This window comes from Mesocricetus auratus, unplaced genomic scaffold, assembly GCF_017639785.1.
Source record: "Mesocricetus auratus isolate SY011 unplaced genomic scaffold, BCM_Maur_2.0 Super-Scaffold_100011, whole genome shotgun sequence".
Lineage (NCBI taxonomy): Eukaryota > Metazoa > Chordata > Mammalia > Rodentia > Cricetidae > Mesocricetus > Mesocricetus auratus.
The window spans coordinates 43460370-43487963 of NW_024429195.1; the positions used below are offsets into that span (position 1 = coordinate 43460370).

General features: G+C 47.8%; 2 protein-coding genes across 4 annotated transcripts in view; one reads left to right on the top strand and one right to left on the bottom strand.

Annotated features, from left to right (window-relative positions):
* The window catches only part of Pym1 (PYM homolog 1, exon junction complex associated factor), a 32694-nt gene extending 22947 nt beyond the window's left edge, over positions 1–9747 (bottom strand). Inside the window, exon 1 of the mRNA XM_040754663.1 lies at positions 9535–9747. Coding sequence (XP_040610597.1) covers positions 9535–9610 — 76 coding nt within the window. The 5' untranslated portion in view covers positions 9611–9747. The remainder of the gene's footprint in view (positions 1–9534) is intronic.
* Dgka (diacylglycerol kinase alpha) lies at positions 463–27581 on the top strand. 3 transcript variants are annotated; one of them, XM_040754661.1, is made up of 24 exons: positions 463–703; positions 11109–11250; positions 11565–11638; positions 11893–12025; positions 12227–12304; positions 12947–12996; positions 13787–13861; positions 14044–14163; positions 14273–14387; positions 15749–15837; positions 15953–16072; positions 16231–16329; positions 16629–16697; positions 17089–17162; positions 17315–17386; positions 19656–19741; positions 19835–19924; positions 24148–24308; positions 24478–24542; positions 25085–25175; positions 26408–26606; positions 26702–26822; positions 27005–27065; positions 27291–27581. In XM_040754661.1, exons 2-24 carry the CDS (start codon positions 11187–11189, stop codon positions 27372–27374), a joined length of 2190 nt encoding a protein of 729 aa, XP_040610595.1. In that variant the 5' UTR covers positions 463–703; positions 11109–11186; the 3' UTR covers positions 27375–27581. The 3 variants fall into 3 exon arrangements, with proteins under 3 accessions (XP_040610595.1, XP_040610594.1, XP_040610596.1); XM_040754660.1 differs by lacking the exon at positions 463–703 and adding an exon at positions 9840–9889; XM_040754662.1 differs by lacking the exons at positions 463–703; positions 11109–11250; positions 11893–12025 and having other exon boundaries at positions 11559–11638.
* The last annotated feature ends 13 nt before the right edge of the window (positions 27582–27594 follow it).

Genomic DNA, 27594 nt, shown 5'->3' on the forward strand with positions numbered 1-27594 from the left:
GTTGTGAAGTGTGGAACTGTGGCCTTTCCCTGCACGTAGAGTCGTTGAGTTGGGCAGCTGAGTCCAAGATGACGATGTGGAGACTGGAGGGCGGACCAGTTGCTGACCAGTTGCTGACCAGTTGCTGGGTGGTTCGATCAGCACCCTGACCCCTACCTTGGCCTCCCGGGGGAGGGGATAATGGGAGAAACTGTGAGTAATTAGAACGAAGAGAAAAAAACAGGAGTAGAGCTGCCCCAGGCGTGGGAAGACAGCAGCGTGGGAGTGGAGAAAGTGGCACAGACCAGAGAGCCCTGTGTTCTGGAGCCCGGCAGAAGAAGGTCGTGTTGGAAAGCTGGCCACAGCGGTGGTCTAGGCTTCGGCGGGAGGGCAGGCTGGGTGGGGGGGCGGGCAGTTTGTCGTCAGGAGCAGGGCGGCCCCGGGGCGGCCGCGTCTGCCTAGCCCGTCCCCTCCAACCCAGCTCGGGCTCCTGCGCCCCAGTTGTGATCGTGCCGTGCGCCCTGCTGGGGCAAGGTAGAGTCCCCGGCGAGCCCCGCCCCGCTCGCACACTCTCGCACTAGGGCAGAAGGGCCGCGGAAGGGGCCGCCCCACCGGCTGGGACAGCGCTGCCGCGTCCGGAGGAGGAAGCGTTGACAGCTGGAGCCGGCTGCTGAAAGCCTTTGCGCCGGGACGCGGGAGCTGCCTTTGGCTGCGCAACACCCGGGTAAGCTTCATTTCCCCCAGACCTAGCCCCCTATCCCGTATGATCACCCGGAGAGCTGGGGAAGCTCGGCTCCTGAGGACTCGGAAGAAAGGTCCCTTTTGAAACCCACAGTGCCACAGGGGTGGAAGAAGGGTTCTTCTCTGGCCTTTCCACACCTGTCGCGGGGAAGTTTCTGAAAAGACTGGGTGGGAATCCCTTTCCGCTTTAAATATGATAAATGAACCCGGTTACCGAAGAAGGAAAGCAAATGTCATTGGTCGTGTCTACACCCTCAAAAAATACAAGCCCACGTTCCCCCCAGCCATGCCAACGTCGTAACTTCCTCCTGTACTAGTAGCTACGAAGCCCTCCGCACAGGAACATAGCGTGTCACCCCCTCCCTCATCCAGGCACACAGTTATCCCTGATGTTTGTGGTGGTTTAATGAATTCTGACGCTTAAACAACATAAAATTACCCCTGACTAGTAGCCGGGATGGAGAGGAGAGAACGTATCCCCAACCCTGGGCAAAAGGGGGCACCATCCCTGATATGGTTAAGTCTAGCTCATCAGGCCTGGCTCTGAAACCAGGATCGCCTGATCTGTGAAGTTTCTTACTAGGACATCCTGAATGTCCTAGAGACACAGCTAATTCTTGAATAATGGTGAACTTGGAAGTGAGCGATGAAGTGAAAAGGAAACTTAAAAATGTATAGTGCCAGTTGTGGAAACCTTAGCTCTTTGATAACTGCATTAGACCTAGAGGATGAGCGGCTCCGAGACGGTGGGACGTACCACAGACAAAAGTGTTGAGCCTTATTGTCTTTCTGAGCTCAGGATGTTGTAGGATTCTTTCCCTCCCTCCAAGTCAGTTTCTTCCGGTCTCACCCTAGGTTGATAGAGGTGAGTCGGGAAACCAGGGGAGGGGAGGGACCGGTGAGTCACAAATGGCTGGGGGTAGGGCTAAGGACCCCACCCTTCCAGCCCTGCATCTGCCTGGACTAGCCCAGGTTATAGCCTCAGGGTCGGGTTGGAGCTGAATGACAGCTTTGGACTTGTTCCAGGTCTTTAAGGCCCCAGGATCCAGGCAGTTTGCTTCCTTTGAGGTTCAGGAGCATCCATACTATCAGTGACAGAAGTCAGGGCAACTGAGTAAATCCCCAGAAGGTCCCATGTCCAAGGTCCCAACCCACAGATGTCCCCAACTCTATTGTTTCTAGCCACCTCCTCATTTCTCAGAGGTAAATCATGATCTTGATGCTACTACATGTCTGTACCTGACATAGGTGTTTTTAGTTTGGGGTGGAAGGTACATAACAGGGGTTCACTATTTGTGGGAGTCATGAGAATTTATGAGTTCTTGGCTTAAAAGTGTAATTTTTTCCTAACATCCAAATGTGTTTCTTTTTTTCACTTTTTTTTTGGGGGGGGTGGAGGACAGGATTTCAACAAAATTGCCCACGCTATATCCTTGAACTTTCTCTGTAGCCCAGGCTTGGCTTCATCCTCCTCTCCGTCTCCTGAGTAGCCGGGATTGCCTGTATATGCCTCACCAGTCATAGCGTTATTTTCTATGTGTTACTTTATGTAATGCTGGCTGCTGCGTATTGAATTCTTATTCTGTGTCATGCAGTTTGCTACGTGCACTTGCTTATATAAACTTACTGTGACTAATTAGGTACCTATTTACTGATAAGTTTGCACTGGTGTGTGTAGCTCAGTAGAAGGCTTACCTAACACGCTTGAGATCTTAAGGCCCTGGGTTAGATCCCAGCTTTAAAAAAAAATGAATGTGGTTCAATAGTAAAATGACTCATCTAAGTGCTAGGATTCTAACCTGTACCTAATTCAAAAGTCCATTCCTGAGCAGGGTGTGGTAGCAGATGCCTGTAAGTCCAGCTCTTGAGAGGCTGGGACAAGAGCTGTATAGTGAGAGCCTGGCTGGAAAGCAAACAATAGAAGGGAAAACATTCTGTTTCCGTTATATATATAAATATTGCCTCTCCAGGTGACTCCAGGGGAGTCAAGGAAGGGACTGAAGTGTCTTGGCCTCTCTCCTGCTCATTGTCTCTTGTTTGTTCTCCCTACCATCGTCTCCCTCAGATCCCATCTCCCGTATTGCCCTCAGCAGGGATCAGAGATGCTGATTAAACTCTTCAAGCTCTATTGACCATAAGACTCACATATTCTTTATCTCTGTTGGCAACAGAGGATGGATTCTAGTCATTGGTGAAAGCCAGGAAGGCAAAGTCCTGTTCTTCTCTGGTGTCACTGTCTTAAAAGACCCTTTTCAAGTGTTCTCCCAGAACCCCTGGAACATGGATGGGTGTTATGATGCCTGTCATGGGGCAAAGGTTTCAGAGATCTGATGCCACCAGGAAGGAAAGGGCTGATCTTTCTTGTAACCCCAACTGCCTCCCTGTACCCAGACTAAGATTCCCTAAATGCATGGATAGAGGTCACGGTGTTTTGTTTTGGAGCCAAGGTCTCAGGTAGGGCATCTGACCTTGATTTTCTGATCTTCTGTCTCCATCCACTTCCCAAGTCCCTGGGACTACAGGTATGTATCTTCATGCTTGGTTTCTGTAGTGTTGGGGATTGAATCTGTACATGCTGAGAAGGTGTCTTACCAACTGAGCTACACCTCCAGCAAAGCCAGAGTGTCTGGTGAAATACCTCAATGAGTGCTTTTTAGCACCAGTCACAGATGTAAGAGCTATTTATTTAGTAACTACTGTCTACCTCCAGATTATCTCATACTTCCCCGGCTGACAAGTGGACACTCTGTGTCATCCTATTTGTCCAAACCTGGATTAATAGTCCCCCAAAATGACCATTTGTACAACCGACATTGAAAGATTGAATTCATGAGGTCTCCTGTTTTAGGTCCTGAGGCAAAATAGAAAAGAAGACTGACAAGTTCCTGCTTTTGTGAAACCAACGTTTTGGTAGACTGTAAACACTTAGAGAAGGGATAAAAATTCCTGCTTGTGATTTGAAGGGAGCCACACCTGAGGTAGAACAAGAAAATAAAGAGACTGAGGCAGAAGGTTTGCATGAGTTTCAGACAAGCTTGGGCCAGTGAGACCCTGTCTGAAAAACAAAACCGGATGGAACATCCGGGAAGTTCTCACAGATGAACTGGTGTTTAGGTGAGATGGCTTTGCCAGGAATAAAGTATTCCAGTCAGGCAGGACGGCAGAATCATGGCGATAACCAGGTAACCCTTGGTGTGCAGAGGAGCCAGGCAGCAGTGTGTGGCGGGGAGAGTGGGCCAGAGTAGAGGCAGAGGCTGGGCGGGGCCTCACTCCTGCTGCTTATCAGTCCTTTTCGGTTGTCCCAGCCCATGGCTTCCTTGGGCTTCAGCTGTATCTTCCTTCTCCTCTCTTCCTTTTTTTCCCCTTCTCTTTTATAAAAATTTGTTTATGTTTAACAAAGTGGCATAAGTGTATATAGGTCAGAAAACAACTTTGTGGAGTTTCTTCATTCTTTTACCTTTATATGGGTTATGGGGATGCAACTCGGGTCTCCAGGCTGGTGGAACAAACTCCTTTAGCTGCTGGGCCTTCTCAGCAGCCCCTCTTGGTTTCTCGGGGCTTTTGTTTTGAGACAGGATGTAATTGAACTTTTTCGTCGGGACCATTGATTCCCCAATAATGACATGAAGACTTTTTTTTTTTTTTTTTTTTTTTTTTGGTTTTTACGAGACAGGGTTTCTCTGTATTGTTTCAGAGGCTATCGGTCCAGCCTGGCCTCGAACGCACAAAGATCCGCCTGCCTCTGCCTCCCGAGTGCTGGGATTAAAGGCGTGCGCCACCACCGCCCGGCGAAGACTTATTATTAATTATGGAAACTCAGCTGATAGCTTAGGCTTGTTTCTTTCTTTCTTTTTATTTTTGAGACAGGGTTTCTCCATAGCTTTGGAGGTTGTCCTAGAACTCTCTCTGTAGACCAGGCTGGCCTTGAACTCACAGAGATCCACCTGTCTCTGCCTCCTGAGTGCTGGTATTAAAGGCATGCGCCACAAACGCCTAACAGGTTTGTTTCTAACTAGCTTTTATTTTTTTAATATCTTATTTATTTATTTTTAATTTAGGTGCACATTTGTCTGTTGGAGGGTGTTGGGTCCCCTGGAACTGGAGTTATAAAAAGTCGTGAGCTGCCACATGGGTGCTGGGAATTGAACCGTGGTCCTCTGGAAGAGCAGCCAGTGCTCTTAACCGCTGAGCCATCTCTGCAGCCCTGTAACTAGCTTTTATAACTTAAATTAACCCATTTATATTCATTAACATGCTGCCATATGTTCATGGCTTTTGCCTGTCTCCCAGCATGTCATGCTCTCTCTCTGCCTGGCTGTTACTCTGCCTTCTTCCCAGTGGTCTCTCTGCCCCCCAAATCCTGCTTACCTATTGGTCATTTAGCTTTTTTGGGGGGGGTTCGGGACAGGGTTTCTCTGTGGCTTTGGAGGCTGTCCTGGAACTAGCTCTTGTAGACCAGACTGGTCTCAAACTCACAGAGATCCACCTGCCTCTGCCTCCCGAGTGCTGGGACTAAAGGTGTGTGCCACCAACACCCAGCCCATTTTGCTTTTTATTAAACCAATCACAGTGACATATCTTTGTACAGTATAAAGGAATATTCCACAACATCTCCCCCTACTTGTCTAAACTAGAACGAAAGGTTTTAACTCTAATAAAAATATAAATAATAAGAAAAGTTACAATGTTCAGTCTGTTTGTATTTGACATTTGGACAAAGTACTCCATTATTTATTCAATCTTGGTGAGTCCAAGGCTCTATACCTAATTTATTTCTGTCGTAACTAAGGGAAACTGCAACTATAACTGTCTAGTCTTCAACTCCATCAAGGGCCCCAGAAGGATATGGTATACTGCCTGAGTAAACAGAAAGGGTGGAAAAACAACTTCCAAAAGTATAGAAATAACAGAAACAGCTGGCTCCCGGGACAATCACCCATGGTTCCTCTGTAATGTTGAGCCATTCATCTTTGGCCTACAGGTCTAGAATATCTGACAGACTTTTCTGTGAAGTAGGAATTTTCTTTCATTTGTTTGTTTCTTTTTCAAGATAGGGTTTCTCTATGTAACAGCCCTAACTGACCTGGAACTAGCTCTGTAGCCTAGACTGGCCACAAACTCATAGAGATCTGCCTGCCTATGCCTCCCAAGTGTTGGGATTAAAGGCATATGCCACCATCACCAGCTGAAGCAGGAATTTTGAAGGATTGTCCTGCCTTGTCTTGACAAAGTTCAGCAGACACTTTCTTTTGTGTCCTCCCTGTCCAATTTGGACAGCATACTGTCAGCAGTTGAGGCAAGGGCAGTTTCTTGGTCCAGTAGTTAGCTTTTGCCACAGAAAAGCAAACTCCATATGGAGTTTCTTCATAGATATCTGAAGTGTTATAAGACCACCTGCCTATCTAAAATATATCTGTTTGACCCTTGAAAACATACCTAACATGACTATGTTTGATTGTTATGAGTGACTAACTACTAACATGAATTTCTTTATTATCCTAAGTAGTTTATAATAGCTTTCAAGAACTAGAAATTTACATTACATTGCTAAATGAGCTGCATAGGTATAATGCCTTAAACAAGAGTAGAAATGTATGTACAATATGTTCTAACAAAAAATAACCTTACATTTGTATCAATATATAAAATTCCACACCAATGTAAAATATTTGAGACTAGTGTTTGTTCAAAAGTAGACTCAGCAGTCTTTTCTTTTATCCTGACTATATCCCCCATTTTTCTCTCCAAAAAGAGATCCTTGAATCTAATCTCCTCTGTTCGGCATTTTTCTGACCATGACCAATACCCAACCTCCCTAAAGGATGACAAATATTAATAACCCACTGAATGACCAAAACCACCCACCCCATCTCTTGTGAATGTGGGTGTTATGTTCTCTAGACTGCTTCCTGTTGTCCGAGGGAGCTGGCATATTTTAGAGGACCCTGAGAAAATTGGGATAATGGTTGAGTCCTGGGAGAGCTAGTTGTTGTCTAGTCTCAGTGTGATAGGAAAGTGTAGGGCTTATATCAAGTTTGGCTAGAGTAGTCTGTGAGGCTGGACCACTTAGGTCACCTAATTTCATTAGTGTCTGGTCCCCTTGCTCTGAAAACACACAAACTTCCAGAGGCGACATATATATCTATATTAACACAAGGATGGACTATACATTGTATACAAGCTGACCTAAGATTTTTGTTTTATGTTTGAGCAGGTAAAATATATGTCACCTGTCTTATAGAGTTTTGGGTTTTTCTTTAGGTTTATTTTATTTATTTTTCGTTTTTCAAGACAGGATTTCTCTGTGGCTTTGGAAGCTGTCCTGGAACTAGCTCTTGTTGACCAGCCTGGCTTCGAACTCACAGAGATCCACCTGCCTCTCTGGATTAAAGGCATGCACCACCACTGCCCAGCTGCCTGTAGACATTTTTTAAACACAAAATATAACCTGTTTAGAGTTTTTTTTTCTGTTTGAACTTGCTTTACTGTGTATCTGTTACCTTTTCAGTCTGCATGAGCAAAATCTTAAACTGCTGCGCAGTTTAGCAGCTCAAGCTCTCAGGCAGTGGCTGAGAGATACTGCTATACTACGGCCTGCATAAGAGACTGTGGAAGCAGGGCATTGGTGGAGCACACCTTTAATCCCAGCAGTCGGGAGGCAGGGGCAGGTGGATCTGTGTAGGTTCCCGGACAGCCTCCGAAACAATACAGAGATACCCTGTCTGGGAAGAGAGAGAGAGAGAGAGAGAGGGAGAGAGGGAGAGAGGGAGAGAGACAGACTGTGGGAGCTCCCCAATAATGACAAGAAGACTTATTATTAATTATGAAAGCTCGGCTGATAGCTTAGATTTGTTTCTGACTAGCTCTTATAACTTAAATAAAACCATTTCTATTCATTAATGTGCTGCCGTGTGACTCACTCTGTGGTTCCAGCTAAAGGTATGTATCCTGGAACTCAATACTAGAGCAGGCTGTCCGAAGATTCAGAGATCCACCTGCCCCCGCTGCTGACAGGATTAAAGGCATAGGTCACCAAGATTGATGGATTTTTTAAATTTATGTGTATATATTTGAGAATACACCATCTGTGTGCAGTGCCTATGGAGTCCAAAAGAGGGTCATCCAGTCCCTTAAAGGTAGCCTCATAGGCTAGTGTAGGTCAACTGATATGCTGGGAATCAAATCAGGTTCTCTAAAAATGCAGCAAGTGGTTTTGTTGTTGTTGTTTGAAACAGGGTCTCTCCGTAGCCCTAGCTGTCCAGGAATTCACTACAGACCAGGCTGGCCTTGAACTTAAAGAGATCCTCCTGCCTCCGCTTCCAGAGTGCTTCGATTAAAGGCGTGCACCACCATTTGAGGGTTACTTGTAATTTTTGATATAAGGTCTCACCACATAGTCCAGGCTGTCTTCAAACTCACTGTCCTGCTTCAGCCTCCCCAGGGCTTTGGAAATTACAAACTTGTACTTGAATTTATCTGACACTGGATTTTCTTTAGGGTTTATTTATTCATATGTATACAGTGCTCTGCCTGCATGTATCCCTGCAGGACAGAAGATGGAAGCAGATCTCATTACAGATGGTTGTGAGCCTCTTAACCTCTGAGCCATCTCTCCAGCCCCCTGGCATTGGGATTTTAATTTTTTGTTGTTGTTGTTTGTCATTTAGAGTTGTTTGTTTTTTGGTTTTTCGAGACAGGGTTTCTCTGTGGCTTTGGAGGCTGTCCTAGAACTAACTCTTATAGACCAGGCTGGCCTCGAACTCACAGAGATCCGTCTGCCTCTGCCTCCCGAGTGCTGGGATTAAAGGCATGCGCCACCAACGCCCAGCTTTTTGTTTTGTTTTAATCAGGACCTTAATGTAGCTATGATTGACCTTATAATCCTTATCCTCCTGCTTGCTGCACCTTCTTTTTTTTTTTTTTTTTTTTTTTGGTTTTTCGAGACAGGGTTTCTCTGTGGCTTTGGAGGCTGTCCTGGAACTAGCTTTTGTAGACCAGGCTGGCCTCGAACTCACAGAGATCCGCCTGCCTCTGCCTCCCCAGTGCTGGGATTAAAGGCGTGTGCTACCAATGCCTGGCTGCTTTGATTTTTAATTCTTTTTGTGTTCTTATTTCTTTTTTAATTTTTTTAAATTTATTTTTATCTTGTGCACATCGGTATTTTGCCTGCATATGTCTGTGTGAGGGTGTTGGTTCCTCGAGTTACAGACAGTTATGAGCTGCCATGTGGGTGCTGGGAATTGAACCCAGGTCTTTTGGAAGAGCAGTCAGTGCTTTTAATCACTGAGCCATCTCTCCAGACATGTGTTCTTATTTCTTTAAAAAATTATTTAAAATTTTATCTGTGTTAGTACAGTAATTGTTGCCATTTCTTGTAGGTTTCTTTTCTGCCAGTCATTATGTGAGCTATTTTTAATATATTATTTTATTTAACTTCCCAACTGTGAACCACAGGTACCATTCTCCCTGTTTTGCAGGTGTAATTATTCCAAGCCACAGTCCCGTCACAGCCAAGAGTGGAACCCAGTTAGATCTCAACAACCCTGTACTATTTACCTCCATAAAATGTATAATTACTGTTGTTGCTGTTATTAAATAACTAACGTGAGTGTAGCTCAATCGCAAAACATTTGCCAGGGTCCTGGATACAAGAGATTATCTGGGCCAGTGGCTCAGGCAGACCTATTGCTGAACCAGTTTGATGCAGCCTAGGCTACACAGCCAGTTCCAGGCTGCACAGCCGGGGCCACATAGTAGCGAGACCCCAGCAAACAAACACAATAAAATAAAGAAATGTCGCCCTCTACTACTCACTCCTTAAGGTATTAGTCGGGACCACATGATTCTTCTTGCCTGTATTCTGGTCCGGTCCCCAATGGTGGGGCTCCATAAACGCTGGTGACCGAGCAGGGTGGAAGATGTGGCATCATAGCTGGGCCTGCAGCTCGGGAGACTGGAGTCTCCAGTCCAGCCTCCTCGGGTCTCCCGAGAGCCGAGTATCCGCCCGTCCCTTGTAGAGCCCCTCGGCAGGTTCCTGGCACCGCCAGTTCTGAGTCGCGTGTCACAAGCACCGGAGGTCGTTGCTGGGGTGGGGTGGGGTGGGGTGGGGTGGGGGAGTGGTGACGGGAGGGAGAGCAAGATGGGGTCTTGCCCTGTGAGGCGAGCTGAGGTGAGAATCCTGGGAGAGTGGGAGGAGATGGGCAGAGGCCACAGAGCCTGAAGGGGGACGGGACTGAAAAAGGCCAGGCGCATTGAGTGTGTGTGTGTGAGTGTGTGTGAGTGTGTGTGTGTGCATGTGAGAGAGACTGAGAGTGTGTGTGAGTGTGTGTGTCTGTGTGTGTGAGTGTATGTGTGTGAGAGAGTGTGTATGTGTGTGAGTGTATGTGTGTGAGAGAGTGTGTATGTATGTGCATGTGAGAGAGACTGAGAGTGTGTGTGTGAGAGAGACTGAGAGTGTGTGTGTGAGTGTATGTGTGTGTAAGAGAGTGTGTGCATGTGAGAGAGACTGAGAGTGTATGTATGTGACTGTGAGTGTGTATGTGAGTGCATATGTATGTGAGAGTGCATGCGTGTGTGTGTGTGAGACTGAGAGTGTGTCTGTGTGTGTGAGTGTATGTGTGTGTAAGAGTGTGTATGTGTGTGCATGTGAGAGAGACTGAGAGTGTGTGTGTGAGAGAGACAGTGTGTGTGTGAGAGTGTGTGTGTCTGTGTGTGTGTGAGTGTATGTGTGTGTAAGAGAGTGTGTGTATGTGAGAGAGACTGAGAGTGTGTGTGCGTGTGTGTGCGTGTGTGAGAGAGAGACTGAGAGTGTATGTATGTGACTGTGAGTGTGTGAGTGCATATGTATGTGAGAGTGCATGCGTGTGTGTGTGTGAGACTGAGAGTGTGTGTGTGTGACTGTATGTGAGTGCATGTGGAGTATGTGGGGGTGTGTATGTGAGTGTGTGTGAGACTGTATGTGAGTGCATTGTGTGAGTGTGAGTGTGTATGGGAGTGTATATGAGAGTGTTAGAATGTGTGTGAGAGTGAATGTGTGTGAGTGTATGAGTGTATGTGAGTGTGTATGAGTGTGAGTATGAGTGTATGTGAGTGTGTATGAGTGTGAGTGTGTATGTGAGTGTTGAGTGTGAGTGTGTATGTGAGTGTGAGTGTGTATGTGAGTGTGAGTGTGTATGTGAGCGTGTGAGTGTGTGTGAGAGTGTGTGAGTGTGTGCGTGTGTGCGTGTGTGATGATAGTGGCCACACGAATCAAGGGTGAAAGAACGTCGGAGATGAGTCGGAGAAGGGAGACAGAGAGCACTGTCGGGAGAGTTAGAGCCAGGTCCAGGGAAGGCGGGCAGCACAGGGCGGTTCTCGCAGTCCTCGTGAGAGCTCTGGTCTTCCCCCAGGGTTACCCTCTGAAAAAGAAACCCCAGAAGCTGTACTACCAGGCGCTCTTTGTGGTATACCTTCAGAAGAAAAGAAAGATGGCCAAAGACAAGGGCCTGATCAGTCCGGAAGACTTTGCTCAGCTGCAAAAATACATAGAATGTGAGTCTCGCTCCCGGCCCTTCAGCTCTGCAGGCGCCCTGCCCGGCACACTGCGCCCCCGTGTCCCAGCCACCTGGAGCCGAGCCCGCTCCGCAAACAGCCCGTGCCCGAGGCCTCAGCTCCACTCCCAGCTTGCCTCTCCCATCCTGATTGCTCAGGCCTCACAGGAGAAGGGGCATGGCGGTGAAGCTGAGATGGTCCTCCTTCCTGCAGTTCCTTTTCTCCCCTGTAGGTGTCCCAGTGGAGCTCTGGCAGAAGGCCAGGAGAAAGGAGCTAGGCTCTTACTCATATCTTACTCATCTCTTCTCACCCAGACTCCAGCAAAAAGGTCAGCGATGTCCTGAAGTTCTTTGAGGATGGTGAGATGAGCAAATATCGCCAAGGAGATGTGAGTGACGTGGGGCAGGCACCCTCTCCTTGACTTCTCTCATCTTTGTTTTTGCTTCTCCACTGGGATCCCCGACTTCCGGGATTTTTTGCAAGTCCACTTCTTGCTCCCCTCCCCTTCTAAAATATCGCATTGTTGATTGATTGTTACTGCGGCCATTGCTTTAGAACAAGACGAGAGATCCTAGTAACTCGGGAGATGGCCTAAGAAACTGCCCTACAGACTCCCCAGGATAACACTCACTCTTATCACAGGGCATTGGATATGTGGGATTCCAGCAATTCCTGAAACTCTATCTGGAAATAGACGAAGTTCCCCATCATCTTTGCCAGTCTCTGTTTTGGTCCTTTCACTCTAGACAAAACCCAGGGAATACTGAGGCCAAAGGTATGGTTAAGCAGGTCTGGCTGTGCCTATGGGAAGAAGGGATTGAAGCAGTCATTTATTGTGGGAGGTCAAGAGAGAAAGAGCTAGGCACTAGTGAAAAGGAGGCTAAGGGGAGAGCTGAGATAAACACACGAAAAGAAAAGGAAAAACCCAAAGTAGAGGGGGCCCTGACCTTGGATCTGTCGTATTTTCATTTTGTAGACAGCATGATCTGTCTCAGTGATGTCTCCTGCTACTTCTCCCTCCTGGAGGGTGGCCGGCCAGAAGACAAGCTAGAATGTGAGTTTGCCATTCTGAGCAAGAAAGAAGGGTGGAAAGGGGAAGGGGAAGGCCTGTTTCCTGGGTTCTGCTGCTAGACTGCTTACACACTATAACTGTCACGGTCACTCCAGTTCCCATGTCTCATACATCCCTATGTAGGTGGCCTTGGATGCCTATGATGCGTAGAAGTGTGTGCTGTCTCTCTTGTATTGACGAAGGCTGGCATGTTTTGCTGCTTTTCCTACTTTTTTGTTTTATTTGTATGGGAGAGGTTCTCACAATGTATAAGCCAGCCTGGTCTCAAAGGCTCTATCCTCCTGCCTCAGCTTTCTGAGTCCTGGAATGATGGATGTGCTTCCTGTCCTATTCTCAACTTCAAGCTCCTGCCCTACCTCTTTATTTCTTCTGTTTTCTGAATGCTTGGGTTTTATTTGTTTTGTTTTTTGTTATGTGTTTTTGTTTTGAGACAGGGTCTCACTATGTATCCCTGGCTTGCCTGGAGCTCACTATGTAGACCAGGGTGGCTATGAATTCATAGAGATCTATCTACCTGCCTCTACCTTCCAAGTGCTGGGATTACAGGCCCTTCCATGCCTGGCCTTGGAATGAACTCTCTAGATCTGTCTCATAAACTGACTTGGTTCCTCCAAAAATTTGCAGTCACCTTCAAGCTGTACGACAGGGACGGAAACGGGATCCTGGACAGCTCGGTGAGTTGTGGGACCCATGTGCTGGCCAAGGGAATGTGCTGTTACACCTGGACTTGCCAGGGTCTCCAGAAGCAGAGAAAAGGTTGGGAGTGTAGCTCAGTGGCATAGTGCTTGCCGAGCATACACAAGACCTTAGATTCATCTCCAACACTACCCTCTCCCCAGAAACAAACAAAGCAAAACAAAAAACAAACAAAAAAGAAGAGACAGCGGTGTCTAGAAGATACTTAGTCTGCTAGGACTGAATATGGAAGTAGTTCCTATTGTAATTTAAGAAAAGTGATGCTATAGAGAAAGATGCCATGCAACAGAGTTCAAGCAGAGGGCTTTTTTTTTATTAGGGAAAGGGATCATAAAAAGGGGAAAGGGAAGGGAGGAGACCAGCCTCCAGAAACAGGAGCAGCAAGAGAGAAGAGAACAGAAAGAGGAGGAGGGAAGGAGAGAGAGAGAAAGAAAGAGAGAGGAGGATGGTAGGTGGGTAGGGTTCCTCTGAGGGGGAACATAGTGAATGTGCACAGGTGGTGCTCTTAGTGGCTGCAGCTGAGGGTGTATCCTGTCAGAACCCCAAGGGCAGGCCAGTACAGATGCCTGAATGCTAACAGTTCCCAAAAGCTTGAACTCTAAAAGAGAAGGCTGGAGATGTGAAGCATTCAAAAGCTTATTTACTTGTCAGAGGTATCTGAGAACAAGGGGTGGATTTGGAAGTGGCATCCAGGAGCCCTGATCTCTAGAGATTTGAGTAGTGGCAATAGGAAGTAGCTACCTGTAGCTTTTACCCTCTTTGCCCCAGGAAGTAGAGAAAATCATCCTTCAGATGATCCGAGTGGCTGAGTATTTAGACTGGGATGTGTCTGAGCTGAGACCGGTAAGGCAGTTTGTTCCTTTCCTTATCATACCCTCTTCCCCGTGGTCCTGCATCGGCCTTGCCCCATCTCTGATGGGCACCTGATTCCCTCTGCTAGAAAGACTGTGCTGGGTGTACTAAGAGATGGTGGAGAGGTGTCTGGGGATCACACTCAGCAAAGGCTTCTCTGCCTTTCCGTTCAGATTCTTCAGGAGATGATGAAAGAGATCGACTATGATGGCAGTGGCTCTGTCTCTCTAGCTGAGTGGGTCAGGGCCGGGGCTACCACTGTGCCATTGCTTGTGCTTCTGGGGATGGATATGGTGAGTGCAAAGGCTTGTAAGGAGGGGTCAAAAGCTGTCTTGGGTTATACTTACCAGAGAACCAGAGATTAGCCTTCTAAGAAGTTGGCATCCTCTTGTGACCTCCTAGACTCTGAAAGATGATGGGAAACATATGTGGAGACCCAAGAGATTTCCCAGACCAGTCTACTGCAACCTGTGCGAGTTGAACATCGGCCTTGGCAAACAGGGCCTGAGCTGTAACAGTGAGTGTTGAGAACTGGGAGTTGGGGAAAGGGAAGTCCAATAGTTAGTGGAGACCTGATGGTATGAACCCAGAGAAACAAGATTTGAATTTTAGGCTCTGACATTTGTCCTGTAGTCCTGCGAAAGCAACCTAACTCTTCTTACTTGTGTGCTGTGCTCTGATTCAAACCCAAGTCCCTCTCTCTCTCTCTCTCTCTCTCTCTCTCTCTCCCTCTCTCTCTCTCTGCCTGCCTCCCTCCCTCCCTCTCTCTCTCTCTCTCTGCCTCCCTCCCTCCCTCCCTGCCTGCCTCCCTCCCTCCCTCTCTCTCTCTCTCTCTCTCTCTCTCTGGTTTTTTTGAGACAGGGTTTCTCTGTATTGTTTTGGATGCTGTCCTGGAACTAGTTCTTGTAGACCAGGCTGGCCTCGAACTTGGAGAAATCTGCCTGCCTCTGCTTCCCAAGAGCTGGGACTAAAGGTATGCACCACCACCGCCCAGCTTCTTTCTCTCTCTTTCTTTTTTTTTTTTTTTTTTTGGTTTTTCGAGACAGGGTTTCTCTGTATTGTTTTGGAAGCTGTCCTGGAACTAGCTCTGTAGAACTCACAGAGATCCACCTGTCTCTGCATCCCGAGTGCTGGGATTAAAGGCGTGCACCACCAACACCCGGCTCGTGTATTTTCTTTAAGCTTTAGTTTTTTTGAAAAAGGAGTTAATTGTGAACAGGAAATGCGTTGCTACAGCTAGCCATGCTAACATATGCCTGCAATAATGGCATTCCTCAGCTGTAGGAAGGCGGATCAGGAGTTCAGGGCCAGCCTGTCACAGAGGAAGCCGAAGGGCAGCCTGGACTACATAAGACCCTGCCTCAAAACAAACAAGTAGGGGCTGGGGAGATAATTCAGTTTGTTGCCAAAACTGATGCCCTGAGTTCACTTCCTAGAACTTACATTGGAAGGCGAGAACTGACATTGAAAGGCGAGAACTAACTAGCAAGTTGTCCTCTGATCTCTGCATGTACATCACGGCACATGCATACCCAAACACATAAATAAATCAGTTAATTAAAGGGAGACATTATTGTTTTGCAGTATATCAAAGATTCAATTATCTTATTGAGACAAGGTTTCACTATGTAGCTTTGGCTGGACGGGATGCTGTCTGTCAGTTCCAGCCTAGCTTGGGGACAGTGTAGTGACAGATGGGAGGCGGCGTTTGCATTTTTAGGAGAGAGATGAGGCTTGCCCTTGCAAACTTTAATTCTCTACCACAACCTGGCAGCAAGGGTTGCGCGTTTTGTTCCGGTGGGTAATCCTCACTCCTAAGAAAGGAGAAGAGGGGACAAAGGCCACAGTTAAGGCTCTGACCTTCTCCCCTCTCCCCAGTCTGTAAGTACACTGTTCATGACCACTGTGCCATGAAGGCCCAGCCTTGTGAAGTCAGCACCTATGCCAAGTCTCGGAAAGACATTGGTGTGAGTGACCCTGTGCCCGATTCATGCCCGCACTGCCAACCCCGTCCTGGCCCCTACCCTCCCCTCCCCTCCCACAATAGACCCTCCCAGACAAGGGCCTGCTTTCTCCCCCAAGGTCCAGTTACATGTGTGGGTTCGAGGAGGCTGTGATTCTGGGCGTTGTGACCGCTGCCAGAAAAAGATCCGAATCTACCACAGCCTAACAGGACTGCATTGTGTGTGGTGCCACCTGGAGGTCAGTGTAGGAACTGTCCCTCCAGCCTGAGACCCAGAGCACACCCCTCCTCTGTTACTGCCATATTTACTCTTGCCCCCCAGGGCTCTCTTTCCTGTCTAGACTCGAGAGAACTGATAACGTCCCCTGCATGATGTGTTCCCCTCTTGTGCTCCTAGATCCATGATGGCTGTCTGCAGGCTGTGGGTCCAGAGTGTGACTGTGGGCTGCTCCGAGATCATATCCTGCCTCCGTCTTCCATCTTCCCCAGGGTCCTGGTAAGACTGTCAAAGGCAGCTGGGAAGGGACCGCAGCATATCCCTGCTTCCCCATGAACACATCTCTACATAGGGAATGCCTTTGATTTGCTGCGTGGTTTTGTTAGTGCTTCTCGCTATGTAACCCTGGTTAGCCTGGAACTTGCTGTGTAGACCAAGCTAGCCTATCTCTGCCTCCCAAGGGATGGGGTTATAGGGTAGGTGTGAGCCACCACACCCAGCCAGAGTGATGTTGAGGGTTCAAGTGAGACCATTTGAATCCCGGATAACCCCACCTTTTCTTTGTTGTTCCCTCCCAGGCGTCTGGACAAGATCTCAAACTGAAGACCACAGATTATTCAAACCTGAGCACCATTGACGCTCTTATGGTACGGGGCTGAGGGGCCTGAAGGTCATGCCCAGCTTTGTTGGGAGGGACTGAAGTAGAAAGAGGAGGCCTGCTCTCTAAAAGGTCCCCCTTGGTAGAGGAAACAGGAAGAGGGGAGGCATCTTGGGAGACGCCAGTCCCATGTCTATGAAGGGTGCACCTGTATCTTTGACAAAATGCTGCCTTCTTTTTTTTTTTTTTTTTTTTTGGCTTTTCAAGACAAGACAGAGTTTCTCTGTGGCTTTGGAGGCTAGCTCTTATAGACCAGGCTGGTCTCAAACTCACAGCAAGCCACCTGCCTCTGCCTCCCAAGTGCTGGGATTAAAGGTGTGCGCCACCAACGCCCGGCCTTAAAATCCTGCTTTCTTTATCCTTATTTTTCCCCGTTGCAGATTGACCCTGTTCCTAACACCCACCCACTTCTAGTCTTCGTCAACCCTAAGAGCGGAGGGAAGCAGGGGCAGAGGTGAGCAGATGTACCCCGGTTCCTCCTGAAAGGACAGGGAGTGTGCGTGGGGCGTCCTGTGGGAGGACGCTGAGGGGGAGTTCGTGGAAATGAGGCTCAGAGTATCAGTCCTGTCACCCATGCCATGCTGTCTTCCTTTTCCTTTCACACAGGGTGCTTTGGAAGTTCCAGTATATGCTAAACCCTCGACAGGTGTTCAACCTGAAGGATGGTCCGGAGCAAGGGTGGGTATGGGTGAGGGGCTGTGCCACAGGGTTTGTGTGGAGGGGGTGTGGGAAGAGGGGGGAGGGAGGGAGGGAGGGAGGGAGAGAGAGAGGGAGAGACAGAGAGAGAGAGTGTGTCTGTTAGCAAAGTCACTATGCATCTCATTACTTTGGATTTTCTGATTCTCTTGGTTCTGCTCTCAAAGGATGCAGTCAGTAGTTTTCTCCAACCATTGAGGGATGCTAGAACTTTCCCCATTGTCCTTTCTCCACCCTTACTAAAATCTCAGATCTTTTTTTTTTTTCTTCATTTTTCCCAGTGGTAGGTTTCCAGGAGCCTACTGTCACTCTGGCTTTTTTTCTAACACGGATTCTAGGGAACAGAACTCAGGTCTTTGTGCCTGCTGAGAAGGCATTTACTAACTGAGCCATCTGCCCAGCTCTTTACACTTTTATTTAATTTATTATTATTATTAGTGTGTGTTACATGCCACACTTTTGAGAATCAAGTTGTGAAAATTGAAGTCAAGTTGTTGAGCTTGCTCAGCGAGCCCTTTTTTCTTTTTTCTTTTCTTTTTTTCTTTTTCTTTTTTAAGACAGGGTTTCTCTATGGCTCTGGAGGCTGTCCTGGAACTTGCTCTGGAGACCAGGCTGGCCTCGAACTCACAGAGATCTGCCTGCTTCTGCCTCCAGAGTACTGGGATTAAAAGCATGTGCAAAAAAAAAAAAAGTGGTGTATGTGGGAAGGATGTGGAAGGTGTGTGTGTGTGTGTGTGTGTGTGTGTATGTGTATGTATGTGTGTGTATGTGTATGTGTGTGTGTATGTGTGTGTGTGTGAGTGTGTGTATATGTGTGTGTATGTGTGTATGTGTATGTGTGTGTATGTGTGTGAGTGTGTATATGTGTGTGTGAGTGTGTATGTGTGTGTATGAGTGTGTATGTGTATGTGTGTGAGTATGTGTGTGTATGTGTATGTGTATGTGTATGTGTGTATGTGTGTGTGTGTGGTGTGTGTGTGTGTGTGTGTGTGTGTGTGTGTGTGTACGGGAGACTGGGTGCATTTGAGTGAATCAAGGCCAAGGAACAGTTTCAGGTGTCACCTTTAGGACTGTGCTCCTCCTTTTGGGATGAGTCTGTTAGTAGCTAGGAGCACACCTATTAGGCTGGACTGGCTGACCAGTAAGGTCCTGCGGCTCAGCTCCCTGGCAGCGCTGTAACACATCACCATGCTTGGCATTTTTATGTTCATTCTGGGGATCAAATTCAGGTCCTGGAGCTTGCAAAGCCAATGCTTGACCAGCTGAGCCACCCTCTCAGCCCTGAGCTGACAAGGGGACACTGTATCAGGCATTCTCTTGGACCACCAACCAGTTCCCAAATCATGACACGGAGACTTGTTAGGGGTCATGAATGCTCAGCCATATCTTGTGCTGGTTGTGCTGGTCCCACCAGCTCTTTTTTTTTTTTTTTTTTTTTTTTTGGTTTTTCGAGACAGGGTTTCTCTGTATTGTTTTGGAGGCTGTCCTTCTGGAACTCACTTTGTAGACCAGGCTGTCCTCGAACTCACAGAGATCTGCCTGCCTCTGCCTCCCGAGTGCTGGGATTAAAGGCATGCGCCACCAACGCCCAGCTCCCACCAGCTCTTATAACTCAGTTTAACCTGTTTCTCTTCATCTACATTTGCCTTGGGGCCTTTTATTTTCCTTCATTCTCTATGTCCTACATTCACTGCTTGCTCTGTGGCTGGGGCTGGCCCAGGCATCTCCCTCCCTCCCTCTCTCCCTCCCTCATTCTCTCTTCTTCTACTTTTTCTACCTGCCTGCCAGCCCCACCTATCTCTCTACTGCCTACCTTTTGGCTGTTGGGCTTTCTATTAGACCAATCGGGTGCCTTAGGTAGGCAAGGAGAAGCAGCAACACATCTTTACATACTTAATCAAATGCAACATAAACAAAAGCAACACAGCCGGGTGGTGGTGGTGCATGCCTTTAATCCCAGCACTCGGGAGGCAGAGGCAGGCAGATCTCTGTGAGTTCGAGGACAGCCTGGTCTACAAAGTGAGTTCCAGAAGGACAGCCTCCAAAACAATACAGAGAAACCCTGTCTCGTAAAAACCAAAAAAAAAAGAAAAAAAAAAAACCAAAAGCAACACACCTTTACATACTTAAAGTAATATTCCACAACAGGAAACAGGGTTATAGGAATGAGATAAAAAGTGACTTATCCTGCCCAGGACCTAGATAGATTCCTGTTATCCTTCTTCATTTCCTCTCTTCCGTTTTATCTCAGGCTCAGGTTTTTCAGAGACGTTCCTCAGTTCCGGGTATTGGTGTGTGGTGGAGACGGCACAGTAGGCTGGATTCTAGAAACCATTGGTCAGTGCAGGGAGAGGTTCCCTCTGGGCAGGGGATGGAGGAAGTAGTTCCAGGACAAGCTCCCTCCATCGTCCTCTTCACCTGCCTCCTCAGACAAAGCCAACTTGCCTGTTGTGCCTCCTGTTGCTGTGTTACCCCTGGGCACTGGAAACGATCTGGCTCGTTGCCTGAGATGGGGAAGAGGTAAGTGGGAAAGAGAGGTTTTGCTGGAGCATGGGGGAGCTTTAAGAGAAAGACAGCAGGGCTGGGGAGAAGGCTCAGAGGTTAAGGGCACTGACTGTTCTTCCAAAGGACCTGGGCACAATTCCCAACACCCACATGGTGGCTCACAACCTTCTATGACCCACCATCCTCTGTGGGTACTGCGTGTACGTGGTATACAGTCTTACAGGCAGGCAAAAATCTGGCATAAAGGGGGTTGGGGAAGAAGAGAGGCATGCATAGATGGGAACCAAAGTCGAGTGGCCACCAACAAGGATGGCATTGTGAGCCAAGGAGAATTGAGGGTGACAGTCCCCTTCCCTAGTAACCCCAAGATCCACGTCTGTCTCATACAAACAACTCTAGGGCTCAGACGGACGATAAAGGAACAATGTAGGGATGAGGAAAAGTTGTGTAATAGCTGAATGAGCTTTCAAGGTTCATTCATTCATTCATCAAACAGCCATTTATTCACTTGTTTCTTTTTCTAATTGTCAAGAATGTCACATAATGCACATGTGCTTGTGGCATGGTGTGACTGCAGGTGTCAGAAAGACAACAACTTCCTCCTCCTCCTCCTCTATCTCCCTCTCTCCAAGGTCTCTCTGTGCAGCACCCTGGCTTCCCTGAAACACCCTCTGTGGACCAGGCTGGCCTTGGCCTTGAACTCCGCAGAGGACAATTTTCAAGTTTTAGGAGTCAGTTCTCTTGTACACATGGGTTCCTTGGTTTGATGGTCAGGCTAGGCAACAAATGCCTTCATGCACTGAGGCGGCTCCCTGATCCCTCACGGATCTCTCAGTGATCTGTTTCTGAGGCTTTCCACACAGTCTCCTAATACACTCCATTTCCCTGTTTTGTTTCTCCTTTGTTTGTTTGTTTTGGTTTTCAAAACAGGGTTTCTCTGTATAACCCTCTCTGTCCTGGAACTCGCTCTATAGACCAGGCTGACCTTGCACTCACAGAGATCCAACTGCCTCTGCCTCCGAGTGCTGGGATTAAGGGGCATGGGGGCCACCAGTTTCTTTGTTGTATTTTTTTTAATTGTTACTCTATATATTTTACATGCATGTATTGCCTGTGAGCGTATGCTCATGGAGGTCAGACATTTTCCAATTGTATCCTCCAGTTCACCTCAGCCTGTCTGGCTTCCTGCTAGTTGCTTGTCCACTTTTCCTTTGAAGCTATTGAAACATTTGAATGTGTGAACCTTGAACCACAGTCATCTCTCAAAGAAATTAAGAGGAAAAAAAAAAAAGAAAGCTTTCTGGCCGGGCGCTGGTGGCGCACGCCTTTAATCCCAGCACTCGGGAGGCAGAGGCAGGTGGATCTCTGTGAGTTCGAGGCCAGGCTGGTCTACAAGAGCTAGTTCCAGGACAGCCTCCAAAGCCACAGAGAAACCCTGTCTCGAAAAACCAAAAAAAAAAAAAAAAAAAAAGAAAGCTTTCTGACTTTGTTTTATAATGTAAGACTTTTAAAGTTGTTTTATTGTGTTTTGTCCATTTGGTGTGTGTGTGTGTGTGTGTGTGTGTGTTTACATGGATACAGTAGCACACATGTTGAGTGCAAACTTTGGAAGTAAGTTCTCTCCCTTCACCATGTGAATTCTGGGAATCAAACTCAGATTGACAGTCTTGGACTGTGGGCTCCTTTATGTGCTGAGCCATCTGCCCAGCCCTCACCTAAGACTCTGTGTGTGTGTGTGTGTGTGTGAGAGAGAGAGAGAGAGAGAGAGACAGACAGACAGACAGACAGACAGACAGACAGACAGACCAGTTTTCATCTGACGTCTCCATTATTGCATTAGGGACTTTGAAATTACATATTTGAGTCTTTGCTGTGTTCTGTCAACGAGACTCTTAACAGGGTTCTATGTACAAGAGTATACAGAATTAATGTAAACTCAGTTTGAAGAACAGGAAGTAAAGGGAATATGGCCAGGGGAGCTCTGAGAAGTGTGGATGGGTTCCCTGAGGGAGACAGGGAAGGATAAGGTAGAAGCCAGTGCTTGCTAACTGGTGGAGCAGATAGAAAAGAGGTAGAGGTGGGTTTGGATATTTTCCTGGTTCGTGTCTGATCAGCTGGGGATGTCTGTTGTTATGATGGGCATGTAGAAGGAAGGCCATTTCCAGAAATAAAGATGAGTTTGGTGCATTTGCTATCAATGGGCCGCCAGATGAAGGGTAGTTAGAGACACAGGTCAGGTCGTCGGCATTGTGACTCACACCAATAATCCTGGAGGCTACATAGAGAGTTCCAGGTCAGCCTGGGCTAGAGTGAGGTCCTGTAACAGCAATAAAAACATTGCCGGGTATGTGTATGCATGTATGTGGGCACGAGTGTGCCCCAGCGATCATATGGAAGTCAGGAGTTCATTCACCACACCAAGTGAGTCCTGAGGACTAAACTCCGGTCATCAGGCTTGACAGCAAGCCCCTTTCTCTGCTAAACCAGCTCACTGGCCCATTGTTTGGTTTTTCTTGTTGCTGTTGCTTTGTTTGTTTTTCAAGACAGGGTTTCTCTGTGTAGCTTTGTAGACCAGGCTGGCCTCGAGTTCCCAGAGATCTGCCTGCCTCTGCCTCTGCCTCCCTAGTTAGTGCTGGGATTAAAGGCGTGTGCCACCATGCCCAGCTATTGTTTGGGTTTTTAAGACAGGACCTCACTATGTAACCCACGCTGTGTGACTCACTGTGTAGCAGACAGTCCTTAAACCTGAGCAGTTAGTTAGGTCTGAGTGCTAGGATCACAGGCTTATCCTGCCACATTTGGACCTTGCCTCCAAGCACGTATAATCATGATGGTGTTAGGACCATCCAGATAACCCAGGATAATCACCCATTCAAGATTCCTACTGTAACCACATCTGCAAAATCTCTTACCCTGAAAGGGAGTTTCTTTGATATTGGTATTTCTTCTTCTGTGTTACTTTTGTGTTAAGGGCTTCAGTGCACTGATCTATAAGTTTGTTTTGGCTGTGATTTTTTTTGTTTTGTTTTGTTTTTGGATTAAACCCCGGGCCCCACACAACGCTAGGCAAGTGCTACCACTGAGCTATGTCCCCAAACTTTTTTTTCTTTAAATATTTATTTTACGTGCATTGGTGTTTTGCCTGCGTGTGTCTGTGTGAGGGTGTCAAATCTTCTGAAGCTGGAGTTACAGACAATTGTGAGCTGCCATGTGGGTGCTGGGAACTGAATTCGAGTCCTGGAAGAGCAGCCAGTGTTCTCAACGGCTGAGCCATTATCTCTCCAGCCCTTCCCCCAGCTTCTTTAATGCTGGAAAATGTAATCTGTTACAGGTGATCTTTTCTTCTCCCAGTTTGTGAATTGTTGTTGTTTGCAGTTCTTTGTTTTACAATATTTTACAATGCTGGGAATGGAACACAGGTTCTCCCATGCAGCAGACACATGTTCTACCGCAGAGTCGTGTCTTCTGTCCCTTGCTTGTCCTTCTAGGCTTGCATTTATTTAACAAAATAGAGGTGGTGGCACACAGCTTTAATCCCAGCACTTGGGAGGCAGAGACAGTGGCATCTCTGAGTTCAAGCACAGCCTGGTGTACAGAACATGTTCTTGAACAGCCAAAGCTATACAGAGAAATCCTGCCCACAAAACAAACAAACAAAAATAGCATTTTTTTTGTTGGCGTGTTTTTGTGAGGTTTGTTGTTATTATTATTGTTTGCTCAAGACAGGGTTTTCTGTACAGCCCTGGCCATCCTGGAACTCACTCTATAGACCAGACTGGCCTCAAGCTCAGAGATCCACCTGTTTCTGCCTCCAAGTACTGGGATTGGAGGTGTGCAGCCCAGGCTGGCTTTGAACTCCCATGTGGCCTAGGATGGTCTCCGATTTTCAGTAGCCCTCCTTGAGCCTCTCATGTGCTGGGACTGTAGACAGGATCCCCACAACCTTTCAGCATTCTCCTGGTTTGTCTTCCATATTAAAGATGTATTTGGAATCATGTCTATATATGGACACACGTTTGGGAATGCTTATTTCCCACAACTGGGTGGAAGAGGCGGAAAGAGGCTGACTTTACCGTAGGTTCACGGAGCTTGGGTGTCTTGCCCTTTCACTGGCAAAGAGCTGGGTGCTCCTACAGCACAGAGGCAGAGGGTCCCTGGGAATCTGTGCCGATGGGCTCAGAGTGGGCTCTCTGAGGCTCAGGCAGGGGTCAGTGCAGGCTTGTCTTTCCCGCCCCTAGGTTATGAAGGTGAGAATTTGGGAAAGATCCTCAAGGACATAGAGATAAGTAAGGTGGTGTATCTCGATCGATGGTCCCTGGAAGTGATACCCCAAGAAAATGAAGAGAAGAGCGATCCAGTCCCCTCTCAAATCATCAATAACTACTTCTCCATCGGTGTGGTCAGTGGAGGAGGGTGGGGGAGGCGGGAGAACTGTGGGCTAAGCAGGATGGGCGGGAAGGACAGGAGGGGGATGATGGGCGGGGAGAGGAAAGAAGGGAAAGAGAGCAGAGAAAGAGCCCTGAAGAGGGAGGAGTCTGGTCTCTAAAATACACGCTCGTCACCCCCAGGACGCTTCGATAGCTCACCAGTTCCACGTCATGCGAGAGAAGTATCCCGAGAAGTTCAACAGCAGGTGAGGAAGAAACCAGGGGGAAGGGCGGCTCAGCCGGTATCTACACCCAAGCCTGGAGACCTGAGTTTGGTCCTCGGAACCCTCGTGGTAGAAAGAGGGACCTGGCTCCTGCGGGTTTCCATCCGACCTCTGCATGCATGAGTGAGCGCACACACAAAGTCAGTAAGATATTAAAAGAGATAGGGAATGGACATTCCGTGTCAAGACTGGATTTGTCCTGGACGTGGTGAGCACACCTTTAATCCCAGCACTCAGGAGGCAGAGACCGGCAGATCTCTGAGTTCAAGGCCAGCCCTGGCCTACAAAATGAGTTCCTGGGCAGCCAGGCCTACATGGAAAAATTCTGTCTCAAAGGGGAAAAAAAAGAAAGACTTGATTCATGTACAATTTATCACCAAATGGTTAGAGATAGGCAGAAACACCGGCTAGGAAACCCCTAACCAAAGCTGCTACTGTCCCCCTTGGAATTGGGGAGTTGGTAGCTTTTCTTGTCGCTGTGTAACTTGCCTCTTCTCTTCTGCCTCGTGCTGGGCTTGATGCAGAATGAAAAACAAGCTGTGGTACTTGGAATTTGCGACATCTGAATCCATCTTCTCCACATGCAAAAAGCTGGAAGAGTCTTTGACAATTGAGGTGTGTATAATAATAGCAACTGGCTGGGCGGTGGTGGCGCACGCCTTTAATCCCAGCACTCGGGAGGCAGAGGCAGGCGGATCTCTGTGAGTTCGAGGCCAGGCTGGACCGACAGCCCCCAAAACAATACAGAGAAACCCTGTCTTGTAAAACCCCCCCAAAAAAGCAACTGAACCCCCATCATTTTAACTTTTTTTTTTTTTTTTTGATACAGGGTTTCACATTGTAGCCCAGGCTGGCCTGGAACTTGCAGTAATCCTCCTGCCTCAAAGTCCTAAATTCTTGCATTACAAGTTTTTTCATTTTCTTTCTTTCTTTGTTTTGTTTCTCTAGACAGGGTTTCTCTATGTAGCCTTAGCTGTTCTTGGCTGTCCTGGAATTTGCTCTGCAGACCAGGCCGTGGCTACCCCTGCCACAAGTTTCCTTTTCTCATATTCAAATTTCCTTCCACACAGGAGCCCCTGAGAATGTCACACATGGGTGGACCTATACTTTTTTGATCACCCAGCTCTCCAACCCCGACTTGTCAAGTCCTTATGATATTCTAGTTCCTGGGGTGGTGGGATGGTTCAGCAGGTAAAGGGTTTGCTGCCAAGCCTGATGACCAGAGTTCAATCCCCATAATTCACATGGCATGAGGAGAGAACCAACTCCTGTAAATTGTCCTCTTTACTACATGAGTGCACATATATGTCCTCCCCCGCATCCCCTCACATACAAACAAATAATAAATACATTTTTATACAAGGTCTCTACTATGTATATATGACTGTCCTGGAGCTCAGACCAGGTTAGCCTCAAACTCACAGAGATCCGTCTGCCTCTGCCTCCCAAGTGCTGGGATTAAAGGCATGTGCCACCATGCTGAGCTAATAAATACATTTCCTAGGTGGCACAAGTCTTTAATCCCTGCACTTAGGAGGCAAGGTAAGTGGGTCTCTGATTCTCAGACCAGCCTGGTTTACAGAGTCAATTCCAGAACAGGCAGTGCTACAGAGAAAAAGAAAACTACTATCTTGAAAAATAACGTGTGTGTGTGTGTGTGTGTGTGTGTGTGTGTGTGTGTGTGTGTGTGTGGTGTGTATGTATGTATGTATGTATATATGATCTTTTTTTCCTTTTCTTTTCTTGCATACCTCTTAGTCCTAGCAGGAGCAGCCATATTTCATGACAGTGCTATGAGGTGAGGATCTACGCCCTCTCTAGTTGTAATTCTGCCCCTCTCCCCTCAGATCTGTGGGAAGCTGCTGGATCTCAGTGCCCTGTCCCTTGAAGGCATTGCAGTACTGAATATCCCGAGCATGCACGGTGGCTCCAATCTCTGGGGCGATACCCGGAAACCTCACGGAGACACCAGTTCTATCAACCAGGCACTAGGCAGTACGGCCAAAATAATCACAGACCCCGATATCCTGAAAACCTGTGTGCCAGGTGAGACAGGTAGCCCCTCGGAGCTGCAGCTGTCAGACCTGAGGGGTGGTGGGGCTTTCTTTAGGAGACTGCGTCTTTGTGCTTCTAACCCCCAGACATGAGTGACAAGCGGCTGGAAGTGGTAGGAATAGAGGGTGCGATTGAGATGGGCCAGATCTATACCAAGCTCAAGAATGCTGGACACCGGCTGGCCAGGTGCTCCGAGATCACATTCAGGTGAGGAGGACCCCGGCCTGGGCTCCCGAGGAGAAGAAGGTGGCGGCTGGTGCGTGGGAATGGTGGGAACCACTCTCTTAGGTCTTTCTCTGTGACGGAAAGTCTCAAAGCCAACTTGAGAAAGACAGAGCTTTAACGTGGTGGATAAGAAAATGTCAACCCATCTCTCTGACCTCCCACAGGACCACGAAAACCCTCCCCATGCAAATTGATGGGGAGCCTTGGATGCAGGCACCCTGTACAGTGAGTATCTCCTAGGCCTACAGAGGCTGGCCTCTTGGGCTCTGTGGAACCTAAGTCTCCGTTCTGCAGCGTTTCCTCTTCCTCCTGGAACCCTAGGTTCCCCTGTGCACCTTTCTTCCCAAGCTCCTGGTTTCCCAGCGTATCCCAACAACTCACCCCAGAACGCTAATGTTCCGGCCCTAAGGCACCGGGACAGGCTTCCAAATATGTTCCCTTTCCTTTCAGATCAAGATCACCCATAAGAACCAGATGCCTATGCTTATGGGCCCGGCCCCCACTACCTACAACTTCTTTGGCTTTTGGAGCTGAGGGTACCCTCTGTCCCGAGCCCACTTCCCTGTTCCTGGAGATGTCCCTCTGCTTTGTACATTGCTGCCACACCCTCCAGTCAGCTCAGAAGGATGCCTTGTCACCCTCACAGTATTTATTAACCTGTGCTGCCTCACTGTTCACACACACACACACACAACATTGAAAGTGCCTCACCTAATAAAGTACCTTTTTCCATTCCCGGGACATCTGTAAGTGA

Excerpts from the sequence above, each read along its gene's own strand:
- Dgka (XM_040754660.1), top strand. The coding sequence starts at position 9,860 with ATGGGGTCTTGCCCTGTGAGGCGAGCTGAG. Across the intron at positions 11,251-11,564 it reads GCTGCAAAAATACATAGAAT|ACTCCAGCAAAAAGGTCAGC; the intron begins GTGAGTCTCGCT and ends CTTCTCACCCAG. Across the intron at positions 12,997-13,786 it reads ACGGGATCCTGGACAGCTCG|GAAGTAGAGAAAATCATCCT; the intron begins GTGAGTTGTGGG and ends TCTTTGCCCCAG.